The 23,664-nt window shown below is 36.5% G+C and overlaps 1 protein-coding gene across 1 annotated transcript in view; it reads right to left on the reverse strand.

Annotated features, from left to right (window-relative positions):
• The window catches only part of LOC306861797 (phospholipid-transporting ATPase ABCA3-like), a 58,132-nt gene that overhangs the window by 8,205 nt on the left and 26,263 nt on the right, over window positions 1-23,664 (reverse strand). Inside the window, exons 8-23 of the mRNA XM_079404279.1 lie at window positions 22,131-22,251; window positions 17,560-17,733; window positions 17,296-17,477; window positions 12,408-12,557; window positions 12,146-12,275; window positions 10,802-10,956; window positions 9,279-9,434; window positions 8,764-8,974; window positions 6,607-6,757; window positions 5,089-5,187; window positions 3,809-4,007; window positions 3,040-3,349; window positions 2,691-2,964; window positions 1,552-1,756; window positions 297-516; window positions 50-208 (exon numbers count right to left, since the gene is read on the reverse strand). Of these exons, the coding sequence (XP_079260405.1) occupies window positions 50-208; window positions 297-516; window positions 1,552-1,756; window positions 2,691-2,964; window positions 3,040-3,349; window positions 3,809-4,007; window positions 5,089-5,187; window positions 6,607-6,757; window positions 8,764-8,974; window positions 9,279-9,434; window positions 10,802-10,956; window positions 12,146-12,275; window positions 12,408-12,557; window positions 17,296-17,477; window positions 17,560-17,733; window positions 22,131-22,251 (2,896 nt within the window). The remainder of the gene's footprint in view (window positions 1-49; window positions 209-296; window positions 517-1,551; window positions 1,757-2,690; window positions 2,965-3,039; window positions 3,350-3,808; window positions 4,008-5,088; window positions 5,188-6,606; window positions 6,758-8,763; window positions 8,975-9,278; window positions 9,435-10,801; window positions 10,957-12,145; window positions 12,276-12,407; window positions 12,558-17,295; window positions 17,478-17,559; window positions 17,734-22,130; window positions 22,252-23,664) is intronic.

Here is a 23,664-nt window from a genome sequence, read left to right on the forward strand (position 1 = left end):
CATGATTTTCAGGTCAGGTGGTTTTTCAGGGTGATTATCAGACACTCACTGTAGTACTTGCAAATGTACTTGGCAAAGATGCTGGAGGTGCAGAAGGTGATGGTCTCGTAGTTCTGGTAGAACTCGCTGAAGGACATGCCCAAGCAGTAATTTGGGAAGATCAGGAAGATCTTATCCAGGAGGTGAGACATGTCTACTAGCTTCAGCTCTGAGGGAAGACAACCACAAGAACACAAGGTGTGTGAACAGACAGTCTAGCAAGAATTGAAAAGCAAGTGTGGACGTGCGCAACTCACCAGGAATGGTCATGATGGTGACCGCGAGGAAGGTGGCCGTGCCGCTGAGGATGTTGAAGATGGTGAGGCGCGTGTAGGCTGTGGCGGCCGTAGAGAACAGGAAGCTGAGCAGGTACATGAGGGGAATCACCGCCCAGCCATACAGAAGCAGCAAAAGCAGAACGTCCACCAGGTGGTTCTCGGCCACAAATGCTTTCACTGAAAACACTCGGAAGACCACCTAGAAATAACAAAGCGCCCTCATATAACCAGGTTTTACAAATGACAGGCGTTGAGGGAATGCATTTAATTCACCATTAGTTTTAGCTTATTTTAAAGCATACTTTTGTATTATTTTAAAGGGGTCATCAGATGCAAAATTCACTTATACATGTTGTTTGAACTGAAATGTGTGTTGGCAGCGTGTGTACACAACCACCCTATAATGATAAAGATCCACCCAGATCTTTAGTGTTTAGTGTTTTTTTTATCTCACTAAATCATTTCCCGTTTCTCATATCAAGCCGTTCTCAGATTCTTGGCAGAGTGACGTCACACAGACCCAGGCCGCTCCCACAATTGTTGATTGACACTAGCATTTTACCTTAGACCCGCCCTGAGTGACCTGTCATCAGTCCGCCATTGTTTCGATGCCGGAGCAGGAGTAGCTCTTAAGCGATTGATGTGTTTTGTTGTTCATGTAATAATGAACATAGCAGTCATCATTTACTCCTGACATCTGAGCTGCTAAAGCCGCAGTGGAGTATGTTTGTTTTTGAAGGGAATGCTCCCCCGATCTACCTAAATACGTCTATGTTCGCGCGAATCATTCGTGATCCAGCTTCACCAACAGAAGAAGTGAGTATAAGGTTCTTTTATGAATCTTTGCAAATCACCTTTCCTAATAATATGCTAGTTAGCAAGTTCCGCGGATAAAGTTTACAGTCTCTCAGAGAATGGCTCGTCACCCTACAGAAGAGAGAGGGCGGGGTGAGCAGAGCTCATTAGCATTTAAAGGGACATGCACCCAAACGGCTTGCTGTGAAAAGAGCGGTTTTTGACAGGGTAAAGAAGGGAGCTGTCTTACTCTACCATTGTGAAATTTTAACCAAAGTATGTTATAGACTTTTCATTAAGATCCTAAAGAATCATATCAACTTGTGGAAAATGGGCATCTGATGACCCCTTTAAAGCATTTTAAGTCACCCTTGCAACTGTGACTTGGCCTCCAGATTAAGAACCACTGACAGAACCAAGACAGTACATTCATACTGACCAGCATGAGCAGGCAGGGCAACAGGAAGTTGATGAGGTCCCACAGCAGGGCAGAGAACCAGAAGTTGGAGAGGTAGACCCCGCTGACCCGCTGCACATGTTTGGACTTCATCGATCGCTCAGAGACGAGGAGCAGGGCGAAGGTGCTGGCTAATGATGCCATGCCGTACATGAGGTTTATGGCGATAGCAAAGCCTGTCTGGCCCCTGTAGAGACAAAAATAAGGATGAAAGACCAACTAAACAGCTAGGTGTCCTAAGTTAACTTCACTTAGGGTTCTGGGTTTGTTTGGACTCCTCAGGCTGATTTTCGTGATGCATAAACACTGACAGACTCATGGATAGAATCACAAAATCCATGGTATGGACTAGTATCTATGAATATTAAACAGCAAAAGACATGAAGTCAATTTATTCTACTATGTCTTTGTCAATCATCTACTACACAGCACATGTGATGTTCGTGGTGCTTTTAGCATCTGCCATCTCGCTATATGAGGACATGAACACAAGAGAGTCACTTTACCAGCAATTTAACCATTGCATTTGAGAAAACTATTATCAGATACACACAGAAACTCAAATGTCTACAACCTCCCAAAATAAAAGTTCAGTTTAACTTGAATTATGACAAATATATTACTATTGTACAGTAGAATGCACTTCATAGTAATAAAAACAATATATTAAACCATCATTTTAAGGAATATCACAATTTTTTGTACTTTTTTTTTTTTTTTAAACAGTTAACCTCCGTTGTGCAGTGCTCTTTTTCCTAATAATAAAACAGTTTGTAAAATGGCAATTTGATTACATTATAAAAGAATAATTAAACAGTTTGGGGGGGGGGGGGGGGGGGGTTGCATTATTACCACCATTTTTGATAAAGAATTGTATTAAATCATAAATAAACAGAATCTAGGAAAATTTTTAGTTTTGTTGACACAAAAGGGGATTTTAGATCTCTATTATATCAATCCATGAATCAGAAAATACTGTCAACTGCCAGAAAATTTTTTTTTAAATATTTTTTACACCATATTTTGTATACATTCAAATGTAAAGTTAGAATTTGGGAAAAAATAAAACAGATTTCATTACTTGGCCAGCACCACTAAATGCTCTCAAAGTAAATACATACTCAGAAAGCTGGCTCTGGGCCGTCTCGGACATGTTGCGTGGCATGGGGTAATTTCCAGTCTGGATGGAGGCATCGGGTCCAGCTAGTAGTTTGTAGAGAGCGTTGTCAACCAGCATGAGCGCTGTAGCGGGGGTGTGATAGCCCTGGTTGTTGAAGTAACCGATGACCTCAGTGCTCTTCCTGGATCGTCTCCTGAAAGTGGCGCCCACCACGTAGTGCTCATTGAAAGCTCCGCCCTCCCTCATGGCATTATATAGCACGTACTCTGACAAATCTGATCAGACAAACCACAGGTTAGGATGATTTTGAGGCAGCTACTGTTTTTTTTTTAAATTTATTTATTTATTACCTGTTATATTAGTGGCAGCAATGGCATTCTGGGAAGGCAGCTGTGCTGTGTAGATCTCAGCCAGAGCTGTAGCCAGCGGCCCAGCATTGACATCTACAGCCACGGGTACGTGAGTGGGGCCATATTGTTTTAGCGCCAGACGGAGCAGGGGCGTGACTTGGCTTCCAGGGAGGGTGCGGGCCACTACAAGAGCCAACACTGTGAAAATGAGCGGCACCAAAAACTGAGCCACCATCACTTTCCAGTTGCGCCAGCTGTAGAGCGCCCTCTTCAGGAACATAGCATAGAACTGCTGCATATAGAGCCTGGCCTGAGGGTGAACACATGCAAAAAAATAATGAATGATTTTTTAATTTTTTTTTTAAATAAATAAATAACATATATTCTAAATAAATTCAATATTTAAAAGATTTCTAAAAAGAGAAATAAAAATAAAACATCCACTATTAACATTTAATTTGACCTCCTGAGATGGATGAACATTATATAAAGGTCATTTTTAACAAGTTTCAAGCCTTATTCTGATATTCTTGAGGAAAAATACTGGAAAACCTACAGTGGCATTTAGAGGTGCTAGAGAAATAATATACTAATGATAATATTTATGGCCATGTGAATAGCCAAGTCAAAAGTATCCAGAAACCTCTGTAATATTCTGAATCTTTCACTCTCAGTCAGTAGGGTTTTAGGTCGACTACTTAGAATAGTGAAAGCAGCTCATTTCTAAAAGCACAGTGAGTTTTCTGTGAGAAGCGCTAAAGTCACTGACCCCAATGTTGAGTTTGATGTTGGAGCCGTCCTCTGAGATCATAGTGCCGCTGTCAGTGAAATCCGTCACATCCGTCATGCCGCTGATGCTGCTGGAGTCGTCCATGGTCCAGTCATGTGACCTCCGCTCATGCTGATACTGCAGAGCCGGAAGCTGGATGGCCTGAATATCCAGACTGGAGTCCACCAGCTTCCCGACCCTGAGAGTGTGAGCACAAAGACACGAACGGTTACATAAAAAATGACACATACATGAGGATCTGCATGAAAGAAAGTGGCCCTTACTGGGACACAGCTGGGCAGCCATTGTATGTGCCTACACAAAAGCGATTATGTAAAATGTAGAAGGGTTACAAAAATGACGCTGAAGGAGAGATATGTTTATACGGTTTGTTTTCAGAGTACAGGTCTGTAATTTAGTCCTGCAAAATCACACTTCTCGCTTTTCTGTAGGGTTGAGAAGTCATGCAAATCAGTTCTTTTGAACGAATCAGTTCGTATATCCAATTCAGCGGTTCTTTAAAATCGCAGAAGACCTTTTTCTGAAAGAGCATTTCAAATCTGTGGTGTGATTTTAGACTGCATACGATCAGTGTTAAAATCTTTCTCAGGGAACATACGGTTTACAAAATGGCTGTTTAAATAGTTTAGTTTTTTCCAGGAAAAATTTTCACATCCACTTCAAGCTTGTTATATTTCAGCAAACACGCTAATGTAGTTTATTGGTATTGATCTGTAAACAAGAAAAGCCATCATCTGTCCTACGTGACTGAATTTATGCTAATATTAATTTATTAATGCATTTTCTTTTGTTTGTGATATTATTGAAATGAATACAAAGTTTTGAGAGAGTGAGACAGTGTTGTTATTGGTAATTAAAATTAAAACTATTAAAAAAATTTTTTTGCTAACTGAAAATAACACTGAAATCAAATAAAAATGTGATGAAAAACTTAAAAGAAACAAGAATTAGAGATGCCTTGGCAACTAACTTAAATAAGTTTAAGATGAATAAAACAAAACATAGAAATATAGCTTTAAAAACAATAAAAGTGACAAGCACAACAAATATTACTAAATATTTAATAATACACTAAATTTAATTGACACTAAATCAAAATTAAATCAAAATATTAAATACTATAATAGTATAGTATAACAGTGTAGTAAAACTATAAATAATACAGCTAGGAAGAAATACAAATCTGTGGGAACAGGTCACAGCACACAGTATCATTAGAGAGATTCTTCATTATTTGTGGTGGTCTCGTGGTGAAGTACCTGAGAAAAACCTCCTCAATGGTGGTAACGGACGCCCCATAGCTGGCGATGCCCAACTCGTCTCGATTCATCTCCAGCTCAGCAAACAGCAGCTCAAACCTGCGGAGAAACACCAGATCTAAACTCAAACCTGAACACGCAGGAAAATCAATAACTGAAATCACTTCTGCCGAATCCATCCACACATATTCATTTTAATGCTATTTTTATTAGTTACAAAAAAAAGCAAACTTATTATTCTAATGTCACCTAAAACTTGTATGAAGCACCTCAGAAAAAGTCCATATATTATTAATAAGCTATATCAGAAGTCTACTAATACCCTTTGATAGCGCTTTGATACATTTATAATATATTTACCGTACTTTTGATCAGCTTTATCGGGAAGTTATATTTCAAGGAATTTATTTGTTCCTTCTGAATATTTTTTTTATCAGAATTGAGTGATATAAACAATTCAGTCTTTTTCCCCCCCTCAAAACTGGACTTTAACTTGCAATTCTGACTTCATAACTCGCAATTGCGAGTTTTTATCTCACAATTCTGTGGGAAAAAAAGTCAGAATTGTGAGATAAAAAGTCACAATAACCTTTTTGAATTTTTTTATTCAGTGGCGGAAACGGGCTTCCATAGAACTGTGATATTTGAAACATACTGAAATACTTTAGAGTAGACGCGGAGCGGTGTTTCTGAAATCAGTGAGCGCGGAGCGGAGTGATTATTAAATGCTCGGAGCGCGGAGGGGAAATTGTTGAAGCTCCACTCCGCTCACATGCTCTGATCGGACACTGCCACACAAATGTCTGTCTCAGGATTTCACACAGAGTAACAGCTCACTACCAGTTACAAAATACACTGTAACAGTCAGTCACAGGCAATTCTGGTTGCACTTTTCATCAATTAATATCTTAAATTATCCCCGATGTTCTGGCCCACCATCTAGTGGTGAAAAAGTGTTTTGGCCTGATACCAAACTTACTCGTGGACCCCTGGTTTAGAGAGTCGGGGACGAGAAACACTTGTGTCTGATGAACAGACTGTTGTTTCGAGACATTCACTAAAAAACAGATCAATGGGTAAATTTAGTGTGTCTGTAGCTATGGCAGCTCACAAGAACCAGCCCAAAGTCCCATACGCTTCATTTATCTGGATACATCAAAACATCTTTTCATTGTCTCTTGTAAAAGTTTGTGCAATCAAGGTTATTACTGATTTAAGGCAATGAGGATGAGACCTTGATGTTTGCATTCCTGTTAACCAAGTCTACTATGTAACCTCTTCAAATCAGATGTTTTTGTAGTATGCAGCATTGTTGCCAGTATGTAGACATCTATATGGACTGAAAAACTGGATGACCAACTACTTTTCGCTGCATTAAACATGCAACATAATTAGGTAAAGTGGACAATGTTTCTTACTACAGTTTGAAATGCACTGCATAACGCATTCTGTTTCACCATTTTAAGCACAGTGCACAGTACACTATGCAGTAGACATGTGAAGTCAGTGTTGTCTTACCGGCTGGTGCTCTCTTTGGGCAGTATGTAGGAGAGTTCAGCGCCTGCACTGCTCTCTAGAGTGGCATCGGGCACATACATGTGCACTAGACGAGTGATCTCGGACACGTTACAAAACGCATCCTTTACTATAACCATGTGGTAACCAGCACCTGTAGAAATACAAGATTAAATCAGATTAAAAAACATTTGTAGACTACTAGCTAGAAGCAAAGTTCATATTGGAGCAAAACACTACTTTTAAAGGGGACCTGTTATGCAAAAATCACTTTTCTAAGGTGTTTGAACAGTTGCCCGCAGTGTGTGAAAACAACCAGCCTATAATGGTACAAATCCACCCACTCATTTATTTATAATCTAAAAATAAATCATAAACAGTCTCTCAGAACGAGCGGTTTCAGATTCTCCCTCTGTTCTCTGCTGGAGATATACAATGTCAGCGCCAAAGAGGCTTTTCAAGTGTTGTGTTTTGGGATGCACTAACGAACATAGGAGTCTCCATAGACTCCCTCCATCTGAGCCGCTGAGGACACTCTGGTCAAGTTTCATTGTCTAAGGAAATGTGCCAGAAAAAAAATCGGTGAGATGCGTGTAGAGATCAATACCAACGCTTTGTGAGCGAACGTCAATTCCAGACAAAGTAAGTATCACACGTTTGTTTTCCAAATTGCCCTTCTGAAAGAGCTTCTTGGCACTCTGTAAGGCTAATGATGCTAAAGCTACCATTGTCTCTGTCTGTTTTCACTGGTGCTGCCCATGAATGATCGTGAATAGGAATGTGGTAGTTAAAAGTTGCATATGAAAGAAATGTGAGTTGATCACTTCAGTTTGTTGAGCTCATAATCACGAGTGGGACTTTTGTGATAGCATGCCAAGCACCATGAGACAAGCTATGTTGTTATTTTTAATGACGCTGTGCTCCCTGTCTGTGTACGTCACAAACGCGAATTTATTATGCACAGTACAATCAAATGACTGACTTTTAAACAGAGTAGTTTTCTGTAAAGATAACAGGCTTGTACTAATAGTTAAATGTTTATTTGCAAAGGCTAGCACTGCTAATGCCGGAGCTTGAGCTCTTGAAGCTGTCCAGTATTTTGAGCTAAAACTTCACATACACACTATGGGAATATCAGAGACTGATTTTACATCCTGTAAAAAGGAGCATAATAGGTCCCCTTTAAAGGGATCATGAACTGCTTTTTTATTATTTTATAATGTTCTCTCAGGTTCACTTCTAGTGTAAACAAGATGTTTACATCAAAAAGCATCAGAATTTAGCAGTAATAGGCTATTTTGTGTCCTGTTTTTGACCCTTTCTGCAGAACAGTCTGTTTTTATAGACGAGACGCATTCAAGTAAATGCCAACTGACAATGCCAAGTTCGAATCCTGTCTCATGGTCCTTTGCCGAACCCGTTCCCCTCTCTCTCTACCCAATGATTTCCTGTCTGCTCTCTACTGTCCTGTCCGAATAAAGGCATAAAAAGCCATAAATATAACTTAAAAAAGAATAATAATAGATCCATCTATGCTGTGATGAACCCTGAAAACAACAAGGGTTAGAAATTTGGGTTAGAAATTTATCAATATTCTGTACACATCAAATGATCTAGAACAGACAGCGCAAAAGTTTCGAAGACTCTTGTTAAAAACGAATCCACAGTAAAGCAAACAAACAGACAGTGTTTCACCGACGCAATCTGGAGCTCTTTCCTATGTAAGCCCATGTCTACACTCAGGGCCGCGTTATCCTAATAGGCATGTTTATCTTTTGAGTTTATTGATGTTGTTCTTTTTCCTGGTTTTTATTTTATTTGTACAGCACTATGGTTAACTGCTGTTGTGTTTATCGGTGCTTAATAAATACAAATACCTGAGGGAATGTCTTTCACTAGTGTAAGTTAATGTTGTTAAATAGAGAAAAAAAAATATATACATTTTTGAAATGTCTATAACTTCTAGCACATTGGTCCCCAAAGCTGCGCTAGTCCAGGGCCCCGCAAAGGCTTAACGCGGCACTGTCTACACTGTTCAAGAGTGGCAAAATGCAACTGAAGACAACAGTAATATAATGTGAGATTTAAAATATAATCTTCTGCACAAATGTCCTGTGAGAACCTCTTTCTGTTCCTGTCATGATTTTGCGGCGGTCTCACCGTATTTGTTCTTTAGGAAGAGCGGCGAGCCGCAGCACTGGAGCTCTCCGCTGGCCATGATGGCGATGCGATCTCCCAGCAGGTCGGCCTCGTCCATAAAGTGTGTGGTCAGCAGGATGGTGCGGCCGTGCTTCTCGCCCTGCAGCAGGTCCCAGGTGGCCCGGCGGGCTGAGGGGTCCATTCCTGAGGTGGGCTCGTCCAGCATCACCACCTACAGGGAAATAAACAAAAGCACATGGACTGTTAGCATTAGAGTGGCTAACACTAATTGGAACCAATTAAAAAAAAAATAATTTAAGATTTATTTTTGGTATTTTTGCCTTTTTTATGACAGGACAGTGTAGACATGACAGGAAGCTGTTTAAATTTCTTTATCACGATTATACAGCCAGCATAGCCATGCTAACTAGCATAAACAAACCTGGACCAACATGGAAATTAATAAATGCAAATGAAACGTAACAAAACACCTGCTAAACATAAAATACACCGTGAAATACAAAGTGTTGCCTGACCTTTGAGTCTCCAATTAAAGCAATGCCTATGGAAAGCTTCCTCTTCATCCCGCCAGAGAGGGTTTTGGATCGCGCATGACGCTTGTCCTCCAAATTCAGGATCCGAAGGATGCGGTCCACCTCATCAGGGATCTTTTCACGAGGATAACCCTTCAGCTGAAGAGAAGAGACAAGATATGTAAAGATCCATCTCAATGCTGAATACAGTGTAACAGTTGGTTCCAGAAGTAAAAATGCCATTCATTTTCTCCATAGGCAACTGATTTTTTAAGCAATAACATGCAAACCTTTAGAGACAGATATACTGTGATCTATGACATTGTTTATGGATTGCATATGCTATTGTCGAAGCCATTGGCCAACAAATTCCTGGTGAAAACCTATATTATCCATGATTCGACTTACATATTTGTATATTCATTTCTATATGCATATTTTGCAACAAACTTAAAAAACATTGTTTCTATATTAATAACTTTAAATGAATAATTTCATATTTCTTCATAGTTTTTTTATTTGATTGTCATCCACAATGCTTCATGGGTTTATAGCTCTCTCCCTCATTAAAGATGTTAAGTACAAAGTCTTTGTCTTTTTGTCAAATTTTCAAATAGCTTTCTGCATCAAATCAAAGTTTGATTTACCTCATAGCTGGCAAGATTATAATAATTAGACTAAAACTAAAACCATTAAAAAAAAGGTTTTGTAACTTGAATAAAACTTAGTTGCTAGTGCAATATTTCTCATTTATTTAAATTAACTTAATGTATTAAAATAACTAAAACCCCAAAATAAAATTAATAAAACCGTATAGACAATTAGACATACAGAGAAAAAGACCTAATAAAAATAACAAAAAAACACCACAAAAGTTTACAAAAATTAAACTAAAACCATTCATTACTTAAAATAAACTTTAATAAGTGAAAGTGACCCATCCAAAGTGCACACACACACCGTGAACACACACCCGGAGCAGTGGGCAGCCATTTATGCTGCGGTGCCCGGGGAGCAGTTGGGGGTTCGGTGCCTTGCTCAAGGGCACCTCAGTCGTGGTATTGAGGGTGGAGAGAGCGCTGGACATTCACTCCCCCCACCTACAATCCCTGCCGGCCCGAGACTCGAACCCGCAACCTTTGGATTACGAATCCGACTCTCTAACTATTAGGCCACGACTTCCTTTTAACTGACATAATTTATAATATAAATATAAAACTTTTGTACTAAAATAACTAAAACAAAAACTGACATAAAAATTAGCAAAAAGTGATACCAAACTTGGTTTGGTTGACTGCTTTTAACTCTTTAATGAAGTCTTTTTAAAAATCCATATGGGAAAAATGAATAGAAAAAATACTTTCGGAACTGATAATGAGGTCACTGATAAAGTGGGTGGGAACTGTGGCACTTTATTACAAATAAAGATCATTTTCAACAAAAAGAGCATGTAGAACATTTTGTCAGAAAAATTGATAATGTAGTTGAGTTGGGTATGTATACAGACGTCCTCGGTCTGCATCTACCTGTGTGTAGAAGAGCAGGTGTTCTCGGACAGTGAGGTTGTCGAAGAGCACGTCGTGCTGCGGACACAGACCCAGGCTGCGGCGGATCAGAGCCATATCCTGACATATGTCGTAACCGTTAATGTACGCACGGCCACTGCTGGGCGGGAAAAGGCCTGAGAATGAAGAGACAGAGAGTTTGAATGATCTAAAGAAGCGATCAACTCTGACTGACCTCCGTTATCACTGTTTACAGTTACAGCTGAATCAATGATGTAGCTGCGTGCTATAAGAGATAACGTTTAGACTGACTTGGCAAGAATGAATGTGTGCGATCAGAGGTCTGTGTTTAGTTAATAAATATGCAGATCTAAAGACTTTTGTAAGTTGTTCTGGATAAGAACTGGATTTGCTAAATGACTTAAATATAAATGAAACTGTCAGGCTACAAGCTAATTTCAAAGTAAATGAAAGCTATGCTAGCTCGTAGCCATACTACAAGCTGTTAACACTAAAAGTAGCTAAACTGTGAAGGTATTTAAGGGGATGGTATCCTTTTAAAAATAAAACTTATAATCAGTTTATATACAGTGTTGTGAAACTACTTTGAAACTAACTACAAGCTAATCATAATACCAAGGTAATACTAGCTTGTAGCTATACAAGATGCTAACAAAGAGCAGCTTAACTGTGAAGGGGACAATATATATTTTTTAAATAACTTATATACAGTGTTGTGTAGCTACAGTACTTTCAAACTAGTGTCAACCTAACCTTGTAGCTATACTACATGCTGCTAACAAAGAATAGCTAAACTGTTATGGTTTTTAAGGGGAAAATATATTTTTTAAAATATACCTATAATCAGTTTATATACAATGGTATGAAGCTACATTCAAACTAGCTACAAACTACATGATTAATTTACATAATTTAATGTAGTTAAACAGTCAAGATACTATTTTTTTAAAGAATATAGCTACATTACACAACAAGCTACTAACATAAACTACATATTTAAAATGACATTTAACTTATTATCAGATTATATCATTCAGTTGTGATTTTAACTGCCACAAGACACTTCAAATATAACACTTAAAAGGGTTAAAAATATAATTTAACTGAATTATAAACATAGCTGTAAAAAGCAGTATTTAACTAAATCTTTATTCCACCACAAAAATGATGATATACAATGTCATGTTATGATATGATTCAAATGAATCAAATGAATCATTTATCGAACTAGTTCAAAACCATTCAAACAAACTGACTCGCTAAAATGAATCACATTTCCTAAAGCAATTTGAGAGGGACAGTCGCACTATTTTATACATTAAACTACATTGCTGTGTTCATTACCTGTCAGCATTGAAAGTGTGGTGGTCTTGCCCGCTCCGTTGTGACCCAACAGAACAGTAATCTGGCCTTCGAACATGTTGAGCGTTAAATCCCTCACCGCCTCCTTGGTCTTATTTCCCACTTTGAACACCTGCGACAGAAGGATCCACAGTTTCTACAGGTGATCCATGTCTCCGTCACACTGACCTTGCACACTGAGTCTGCCATCTGTCCCCTATGACTCTAATATTATTAAAGCAAAACACAATGCATCTGATGATACCTTTGCCAAATGTTTGATCTTGACCCCCGAGACCAGTCCAGCTGGCTCCTCTTCGATGAATTCGCCCTTCGACACCTTCTCGGCCGCCCCCTCTTCCTCCTCCTCCTCCTTCAGTAGGGCCACACGAGGGCTGCTGCACCAGTATGAGGGCTAAGCACAGATGAGGAGGAGAAATATTAGATTGTTACACATTCATAACATTACACCATATTGGCTAAATGTTCCACATTTGTTTCATAAAGATTCACATATTGTTCTCTCTCATAAAATGTAAATGAGAGCAAAGGCCTGTTCACATTAAAAATGATAATTATAAGACAATGATAACTATATTACAGTCATTCTTGAGACATGGGACAAAACATGTCCAGCAATTGTAACTGCTATCAGGTTTAAAAAATACAAATATTTCCAATTGTAAATGTAATGGGGATTAATAATATAATTAACACAATTATCCCCTTCAATTTAATTTGATCATTATTATGTGAAATCTATGACACTTATTGTCTTCTCACTACATCTAAAACAGTGTGTCCACAGAGAAGGGTTCAATCACTCATCTGCTATAACATGGACAAAAATGTTTTATATCTTGTTTTATCAAAAGTAACTCTTAATATCTCATATCAACGCAAGGTTGTTTTTCAGTGACACGTGAATGTTTCATAAGGTTTCAAAGTTTTGTCCCCACTTTTTGTCAACACCGTCAGACATTCATTAAAATGTAATAAAATCAGGGGATATCAGGGGCAGCTGTCACTCTAAAGGACCCCCGTGCCTCAGTCCTCCTCTGTAGAGTACATCACTGTCAGGCAGACTCTGGTAAGTTTTATAGTTTTAGAATATTTTAAATCCTAATGTTAATATTTCCTGGTCACAACCATGATGCGTCAACACCATCTTCCAATTTCTAAGGAAATTATTTGAAATATTTAGATCATATTATTCTCCTGAAGCAGGTTCCATTAGCATCTAGCATCAACAGAAAAAATAAAATGGCTACTACATGAACTCCATTTGTTTTGTGAAAGAAATGCCAAATTTGTCACCACCATAAGATTTCGTGTTCCAATGAAAATACTTAAATGTGACTCTTTAATAACAGCTTTATAAACAATAACATACTCACTGATTGCTGTGTTTGTTTTAAAACAGTAATTGACTGATTCAATGTATTTGATAGTTAAAAGGACTGCAAATTCAGGTTTTCGTCATCACCGTCAGAGGAATATTTTGATAATATTTCATTGATATTTTATATTTTCTGAGGAATTGTTGATCACATGTGAAAGTGTAATCTGTCTGCTAACATGAGAATGTGTTTTGAAATGTTAAAAACATCTTGAATGCTGTTAAAGATAAAGTTGAAATTATATTACACAGTCCAAGGTAAAAAAGCACATTTTGTTAAAAAATGAGAAAAGTTGGGAGGTTGTATCAAAGCATAGCTCAGTAGCTTAGTACATATAAGATACATATATGTAGTTTCATTTGTCTGAGTACGAGGTTTTATTTTTTCAATTTTGCACCCTGTTTTGTCCTACGTCCTACTGACTGAGGGACGATGCGGAGGAAGCTGTGTCAGAGCCATTCAAAATCCCTAAACATGAACAACAGTAATAGTGATGCTTGCCTTAGAAAACACCACTAAAAACATAACTAATAAGTGACTAATTGTGTGTAAGAAATTCCAGCAAACCCCTAAATCTGTGGAAACATTTACAGATAAGCTCAAAAACCTGGTCATTCATTACGTTACACTCTGTGTACAAAGGATTTGTGTTTTAACATGCTAGACATCCACTGAGTCAAAGGTGTGACCCAGAAGGCCATTGTTTCGGATCACTTTCACTCTGAAGGGGTCTTTATTGCCGCTCCACTGATAAGCCTGTCTACAAACACAAGCATTGACGCAGTGGGCGTCCTGTATGTACAATAGATCTGTGCAAATCAAGTTCACGGTTCTTCATCCCCTCCCTCTTCACACCCTACAGTAGATCCTGTATGTCTGGAGATAAGGCTGCGTATGCACTTCCTGGCTGTCTTGATGACATAAGCATGGTTTTCCTGCCGAAACCAAATGCTTCCTGTCTTTCAAGAGCCTGTCGGTCAGGAAAGTCACTCAAGTTGCGCTCGTGCTGGTTCTCACGACTTAGCATTTTGAAGACTTCCCATGGGTGAACCGCTTATCAATGATCGACAAGTTCACGAGGCCAAAATAAACCTTTGAGCAGAGTTTCACAAGAACACTAATCCATGTGATGTGCACGAGGAAGTTTGAGGATTGAGGAAATAATCAGTCAAAATAAACCGGGTCATGGTCAAAAACATCGAAGGCCGGATTCACAAAACATTAAGAACTCTGTAAAAATTCTGTTATTATCTTCTTATTTTCTAAAAATAAGGTTAAGAATATTTTGCACTACCAAAAAATTTTTTTTTCTTATGATTGTTTTAAGAACAAAATTTTATAACAATTTGAGCTCATGAAAGCAATGGGCCTCATTTATCAATCTAACGTAGAAACCAGCACAGATCCGTGCGCACAAATCAACTTACAACAGAGTTCACGTGTGATTCATGAAACATTTGTATGCCGCCAATCTCATCGTACGAATGATCGCACATTGATAAATGTGGCGGCAGAAAACAATCGTTGTTTAAATATCCCGCCCCTAAAAACACCCCGGTTTAGAAGCCTCACCTTTAGAAGTTTACGACACAGAGAAACGTAACCCGGCCAAAAGGAGGAACTAATCTCATTAAAGAGAAACTTATCTTACTCCAAAAACACCCGTTAACCTTGTAATTACAAACAATTAGGCTACATTAATGTATGTAATTTTATAATATTATTATATAATTTTTTATAATATTAAAATACTGGTAAATGTACATTACAGCCTATTTAGTTCCCCTCACTCTACAAGAAATATTTTAAATTGAATGGTATTTAGAACAGAACAATAATGAAAAATGTGTTATAAAATGATATATTAAACTATAAAATAAAACAAAATAGGCTATAGTGGCATTCATTATACACAGCATACAAGCAAACGGTTACGGCATTGGGCTCACAAGCCAGTCTCATTCCACAAGAAGCCAAATGTTTCCATTTTTGCCATATTTGTAACATTTGGTTGCTAAACTATTATTCATTATGTAGCCTAAATAAGACTTTATACATCACTCATGTTCTAATATCCGTGTAAAATCCTTCACGTGTGCAAAAATGTATGTTGGGCGCTGCATGTTGATTTTTACAGCGGACCTTTTAAAAATAAACAGTGTAAATAAACTTATGTTTGGTTGACTACATTTTAGTTTAATGATGAATGGCTGAAATGTCAGGCAGCGTTAGAACTAATGTTGTTTATGTGTGTGTGTGTGTGTGTCAGAGGTACCTGTGCAATCAGATGGATTAAATCAAATAAAGATAAAGAAAAGAAATACAATGCATTAAGAGTGTCACACAAGTTCAGGCTAAAAAAAACAGACGTGAGATTTGAGCGTAGCCACAGCTCACGTACATATTGATAAATTCCAAGTGTTGCGTTGAAACGACTGTATGCTCACTTATCTGTCGTACGATCGTTTCGTAAATGAGGCCCAATGCTCTTACAAATTGACGGAATTATTAATTTATTAAAGTCTGAATAACCTTCAACTCAAAGGGAAGCTGTTTAACAAATTAATTTGTTGTTGTTTCAAATATTTAGCATTAAAAATACTGTAACACTAGTGACATACATTACAATTACTAGGGACGTGCGTGAGCTCATATGATTATATAAACAACGATCTGTCATGATTATACATGATTCAGCAAAAAATTCTGATTCAGTAAAAAATCTTTCCAGTTTAGGCTAATTTCTGAAATGTTCCTATGAATGATTTATAAAACATCCATATGCATTAAAAAATATCCTAAAGCAGATGCTCATTTGTGCATATATTAATCATATTAATGGATTTTAATATTATTATCTTTGCATTTTAATAAACAAAAGGTTTGCATGTACATTTTGCCTTTAAAAATCCTGATTTGTTGACTGATGAAATTCATGGAATTTAATTTACCACCCGTCATGAGAGAGAAAAAAACTAAAAAAAGATTATATGTAAATTACACAGCTTATTAAAAATGAGACACAGAGCTGAACTCCCATCAAGCCAGTTGCGACAAAGAAATAGTATGCACACTGTACAATTATTATGATTATTAGAGTAATATGCAGGCAAAGTAAAAAAGACAGGCTAATAATAATGTTCTTAATAAATATAATTAATTTATAATAGGTTTTAAAATAATAAGGATATCTATTTGGATATTATTCGAATATTCATTATACTTCTATTTAATTTGCCTTCATTTTGTGTCTTTATTATTGTTTAAAGAATTAAATTATGTATGTTTTACTTGGTTGTTTGTTTGCAAAAAAGAAAACACAAAATATAAATCATTTACAAAGAAAATGTTCACGAACGTCTTAAGAACTTTCCAAGAATTGCTCTATAGTCCAATCAAAAAATGAAAATGTTGTCAGCATTTACTCATCTTCGTGCCGCTCCAAACCTGACTTTCTTCTGTTGAACACAAAAGAAGATATTTTGAAGAATGTTGGTAACCCAACAGTTCCAGTTCCTATTGACTTCCATAGTATTTTTCGTCCATACAATTGAAGTCAATGGGAACCGAAACTGTTCAGTAACCAACATTCTTCAAACTATCTTCTTTTCACAACAGAAAGTGATACAGGAAAAATATTGGACTATCCCTTTAGGAAACAGCTTAACTTCTTAGTGAATTCAACGCCTTGTCTTGCAGCTTATTTTGACAACAAATATGGCTACAGTGGATGTGCATGTAGACAATACTTACCAGAATGAAGAAGTACCATGGACGGGGGACTCCATATTCTCCCGGAAACACGGCTTCCATGTACCAGGCCACCAGACCGTACAGCACCGAGTCCAGCAGCAGCAGACCCAGCACTTGAGCCAGAGAGAAGTCATCGTCCACCGTCACCGGCTCAAACAGGTTATGCCACTGGATCCCCGTCCCTGAGGACCAAACAGGACATGAGTGTCAGCTTAAGATGCGTGATTAGAGCAGCAGCAGTGTCGGTTCAGTCGGACCCCTGACCTTTGCCCTCGAACATGCCGATCAGCTGGGCTCCCATGGCCATGGCCACGTTGGAGATGAGGCAGGCGGACACTTTCTGTGCGTGTGACAGCAGGTCATAGCGAGGCCACAGGAAGATGTATGGCAGATAGCTCAGGAAGTAGATGAAGCCGCCCACTGCTGCGGCCACATTCGCTACGGGAGAGGAAGACATTTAATTAAAACTATGTTTTGCTTAGAATTATATGAAAACATCACAAGAACAGGTCCAACACATTCGCACTGAAAAAGAAAGTCATGAGAAATTACATTTCACTTAAAGATTTGGCGTTTTAAGATCTTTTACATTGTCATTGTTTTTAACATTGTATTGTGTTTTTATTTTTCCAATTACACACAATGGTGATTCTCTATAAAAATTAAAATAAAATACTGTAATAGCAATTCATGCTGGTTTATATAAAGGCAACAAAACAAGTGATACAATTTTTAAAAAAAAACACTTATCTAAATAATTTATTTTCATGTTTTCACTTTAATTTTAAAGCAATTCATATTTCAATTTTCATTAATTTTCACATTGCATTAACGAGAATTTAGGGAGAAATTTATGTTTCTGCCTCAGGAAAAATTTCAATAAGAAATAAAAATCACACGTGTGTTTTTATATTTCCCATTATTTTCAAATGGTCTCTACATAAAAAAATCCTGTAATATAATACATTATAATTATTTAAGTGAAGACGTGATGCAATACTTTATACTTAAGTGAAGACAGCAATACAAATACTACCATTTGAAGACGCTTTAATGTTGAAATAATATTTGTTTTTATATTCGCGTTTGGTCTCGTTCTGTCTCGCGTATCTTGTCGGTGTCTGCACTTGCTTGGCCATTTGTTGTCGAAAAATAAGGAAAGTGTGTTCAAGCACCAGCATTTCTTACTATGTGTAATTAAGTTGTTTTTAGCATGTGTGTTTGGCAGTGTTATTTCTTAGGATTACTGATAAACTATAGAGAATGAGGAGTTACGTCACATTCTTTCGGGAAGGCGCCGCCAAATTGGCAGGATACGCTAAATAAATCATTTTCTTTTAATTTTTTATACAAAATGTAAATTTCATAATTTTTTCATATTGTATTAATGTGAATTTGGGACGAAATGTATGGAAGTCTGCTTCAGGATAGAAATAGGTAATTGTGAAAGTTATATAAAATGATATATATGTGCTTTTGTATTTCCTATTATTCACAATGGTGAATCTCTTTAAAAAAAATAATAAAATTTTATAAAATTAATAATACAGTTAGTAATTCATGCTGGTTTAAAAAAAATTAACATCTAACAGCAAGTACTTTATAAATTCTATTTTATTTATAAATAATTAAAATAAATGATTTATTTTATTTATAAATAATATTTATAAATATCGTTTATAAATATGTATATAATATTTAAATATTTATTTTTATGTTTTATATAGTGTTTTATTTATTTATTTTACATTATATTAATGAGAATTTAGAGACACATGTATGGATGTCCGATTTTGCCTCAAAAACTACCATTATTTATGAAGAAATGTATATTTTAATACTATTTATGTTTATTTTATTTTTAAAACAATTAAAAAAACATTTATTATTTTGTCACATTATATGCAATTTGGGGAACAATGTATTAAAGTCTGATTCTGACACAAAAAAGTGAAATTATCTTATTTACATTAATTATAAATACAGTGTGTGACATTATTTTAAAGACATTTCTCTGAATAAGAAATCATTATAAGAAATCATTTTGGGGTGAATGTGACCTGACTGTTTTTGTCCCATTCCCTCTGACCAGCATGAGATTCAGAGTGTGAGATGTAATGACGGACGTGTGATGTGAATGAGTCTTCATTATGAGGATCCAGAATCAAACCTGCACTCACTCACACACACACGGCCTTGAGCTGCATTACCTCCGACCCTCGAACAGCCACAAAAGAGCCAAAGAGAGAGAGATGATGAGAGAGAGCGCAGTGAAAAGAGTGGCACCACTGCTCAACAAATGGAAGAAAAAAGACACAATGGGCTATTTTTACATTCACATCTCGAAGGAACGCAGAGACGCGGAGAACCTCTTCACTCTCAACAATATGTCATTTGGGCTTTGAATGGGCTGGACTGGCAGAGCAGGACGTGCTGATTAAGGTCCATTTTCTGTCTTTCTAAACCCGAGAGCAGAGTACTGCACTGATTCGATTTCAGACACATGACCTCACTGTGCTGTACGAAAAACCAGCCGACCTCTTCCATAACCTCTGCTTCACACACATCAGCTGTAGAAAACCACAACAATAAATAATTGTGTTAACTCAACAGTTAAGAGGAAACGAGATCCTGTCAGGAAAACACTCAGGTCTTATTTCACCTTTAAAATTAAACAAAACACTCTATATTGCTTAAAGATGATATCAAATTTTAGGATTATTTAGAGTTTTTAATTGTTTTGAACCTGTAATCCACACAAAAGAGATGAAATTGTAGTTAAACTGTTTTATACATTAAATAAATAAAATTATTTATCATTAAATAAAAATAAATAAAAAAGGAAAAGGATGTAAATGAACGAAATTAAACAAATTAATAAAATACAGTTCAATAAATAAATACATTTATTTGAAAAATAAATTAATTAATAAAAATACAAATACATTAATATAAATAAAAGACTATTATATATACTGCAGTAACAAAAATGCAAAAAACCTTTTTGGTTTTTACTATTGTGATGAAATGAGTGAAGTATATGAACACTCTCTTACATTCAGATTATTTCATAATCTTTGACATGAAAATCTAACCAAAGTTGCATAAGGCAAATAAAGCATTCATATGAAAAGGTAAATTTAAGTAAAATAGGAAAAGGACACGGTCAACCAAAGCATTTGCCTTGAGCAAACATTTCTCTTAAAAGCAGTGTGTCAGCTGATTTTTTTTTTTTTTTTTTTTTACACATGACAGCATATATTACAACATATATCCTGCCTGAGGCTGCATTTTACAGCAATACAGACATCCACTGCCTCATTTCCTCCAACACATAATGCTGTGTCACGATTTAATGCCACAGTGCCTGAAATGTTTCCAAAGCTACCCTTTAAAAGGAATCGTTTGAGGACTTTATTAATGCATCAGAATATTTGAGCACCTTTTTAAATGCAATTTACTCAACAAACGCTTTCACGTAAAAACAAAGCATTAAATGTGTAATGCCAGGTTTTAAAACACTGAAATGTGAACAAGATGAGAAAGTAAGAGCAGAATGCATGTTATTTCAGCAAACAAACAGAAGCTAAAGTTTTGCCTGGTTCTTCATAAACATAAATAAATAAATCCATTAGTCTTTTTGAAGCCTTAAATGGAAAAAAAGTGTTTCTTACTCTATTTTTTTCCAAAACAAGATTCATTTATTTGAGATGCAAACTGACCTCAAATACTAAGTCTCTTCTGAAAAAAAAGCATCAAATTTAAGTGAGTATACCTAAAACAAGAAAAAATATGAGGTGAGAAAAGTAAAGTTAATTAAAAAAAAAAAAAAAAAAAAATTGTTCTTACCCAACTTACAAATATTTGTTTATGGTAAAAAAGTTTTTTTTAAAAGTCAGAAAACTCAAGTCATTTTGTTTCTCAAGTAAATTGTGATTTAAGTTTTTTTTTAATATATTTGTACTGGAAAACAGTAAATAATTGTGTGGTCACAGTCCACTTTAATTGTATAGAAATGATCAGCTTACAAAAAAAATCATGATTTTTGCAACATGTGGCCGAGTAAATGATGACCGAGTTTTGATTTGTTTGCTGAACTACAGCTTTAACTCAAAACCACACACAGGGATATGTCCGGTTCTCAAATCAGAGCAGTTTCCATAAAGAGTCCGTTGCGAACACAATAATGAAATGAAACTAAATGCACAAAACACCAATGCACATCTGATTCCCTATTCATTCCTCCCACCAGGACGAAGAGTTATGTGCTCTTAAAGCAGGTATGTACATCTACACATCTTATTATTAGCTCACCTGAGTGCCGCCGCGCTCACAAGCGCCAATCAAACGCAATACAGTCCAGCCATGACTCCTGCTTTCACTCACTAAAAGCATTACTAGCATCAAAAAGGGGCAATAACTGCAACCTGAACATTTTCCCCAGCTGGTTACCTGCTTTTACACACAGTTTGCAGTAATCAGAGGTTTTTGTTTGGCAGAGAAAAGAAAAAAGTAGCGCAGGTTATGGACAAAGGAGAGCTGATTTCTGAAAGCTTTGTGAGAGTTGAGTTTAAACGAAGCTCATTTTGTTTGTTCATGTCCGGAGCCACAAATATAGCAAATATGTGTCTTCATTTCTTTAGTCACCTCTGCTTTCTCTTTGTTCACATTCTACTATCTCCAGCCTTTGATTATGAGGCTTTGTTTCTCACCGTAATAATGCCGCTTGATTCAGTATACATGCTATAAATGCACAACAGTGAATACAGTGTAACGACAATTATGCTCTGTGCTGAAAAGAGAGATCATTCACAGAGCAGAGATGGAGAAGTCACCTCTGGAGAAGCAGGCGCTGATCATGAAGCTGAAGTTAATGGTGGACACGGCAAACACCAGCAGGAAGACAAACACCAGCGTGGGGTCGCTGTTGGTCAACACCGCTCCGTTAGGACTCACCTGACAGAGACAACACTTAAAGTTACATTACATACATAACCTATATACGACTGCTTGGCAAAACTAGAAAACAGTGGACTTTTCAGATGGGAATCATAAGAAATTTAACAATTATGATTCTCATTGTACTTAAAGGGATACTCCACCCCGAAATGAAAATACTTTCTTCAAAAATAAGCATGATTACAAATGTGAAGAAAAAAACGGCATGAAACGTAAATATATACATTTTCTGCCCCCATATCTTGAATTTTGCCATAATTTTTAATGCATTTTAATAGACAGAATCATGCAGTGAAAGAACACTAAATTTGCACGGGCACTGTTTAACGTCAGCAGGTCACGCGTTTACATCGTGGGACAGTCACAAGCCTCCCGGTTTTCATCTAAAATATCTTAAATCGTGTTCTGAAGACGAACAAAGCTTTAAATTGTTTTTCAAATATTCATTTTGGGGTGGAGTAACCCTTTAATGATTCTGATTCCTTAGTAAGTGTATTAACCATTCATTGCACTCTTTCAATTACAATTTGATCTATAGAAATGTATAAATGAAAATATAAATAAATTTTTGCTACTATGAAAAAAAAAAAAAAAAAAAAAAAAAAAAAATCACTTTTTTGGTTTTAGAAAATGTATTATTATTGCCAAATTTTAGAATTGCGGATTAGTAATTAAAGAAAACAGCACTATAGTTTTGAGTATTATTTTTTAGTTTTATACAAGTATATAAATATATATACTTAAACTATACAATTCTATTTACAATTTAGAATTTTTTTTTTTTTACTGTACATGTATGTGTTAATGTTTACTGGGGAAAAAAATATATTTAATTAGTGTACGTTTTACAATACTTTTTTGGCTTTGGAAAATTTTATTATTATGGCAAAACTTCTTAATAACAGATGCAAAATACTAATTGAATTTTAACATGCAAATTACTAATGAAATTCATAGTCTTGAGTATTATTTTTGAGTTTTATAGAAGTATATATAAGTTCATACTTAGATATGTACTGTTTTACATTTTAATTATTATTCCTTATTTTTTATATTTATAAGCAATGTTAAGGCAAGATATACTTCGCTTTCCACGTTCCGTTCCATCTGCGCAGCTTTCAAAGTACACTCGCCGCGGATGAGTGCGGACGGACGAGCTCGACACATGCGCAGTACCACCTACTTGACTTGCGCTCTCTCAACATTCACCTCGTGCATGCGCTGTTGTACGCGCACCGTCTGCGCGGTCTCAAAAAATTGCCTGCACACGGACGGGGTGCGCGGCTGTCCACAAGCCCTCTTGATGACGAAAATGAGGTAATGCGGGCGGTACGTGGACGGCCGAAGTATACTTTGGCCTTTATGCATACAATATTATATAATATTTAAGGTTTATTATCATGGAAATTG

Source organism: Barbus barbus (genome assembly GCF_936440315.1).
Source record: "Barbus barbus genome assembly, chromosome: 4".
NCBI classification, from domain to species: Eukaryota; Metazoa; Chordata; class Actinopteri; order Cypriniformes; family Cyprinidae; genus Barbus; species Barbus barbus.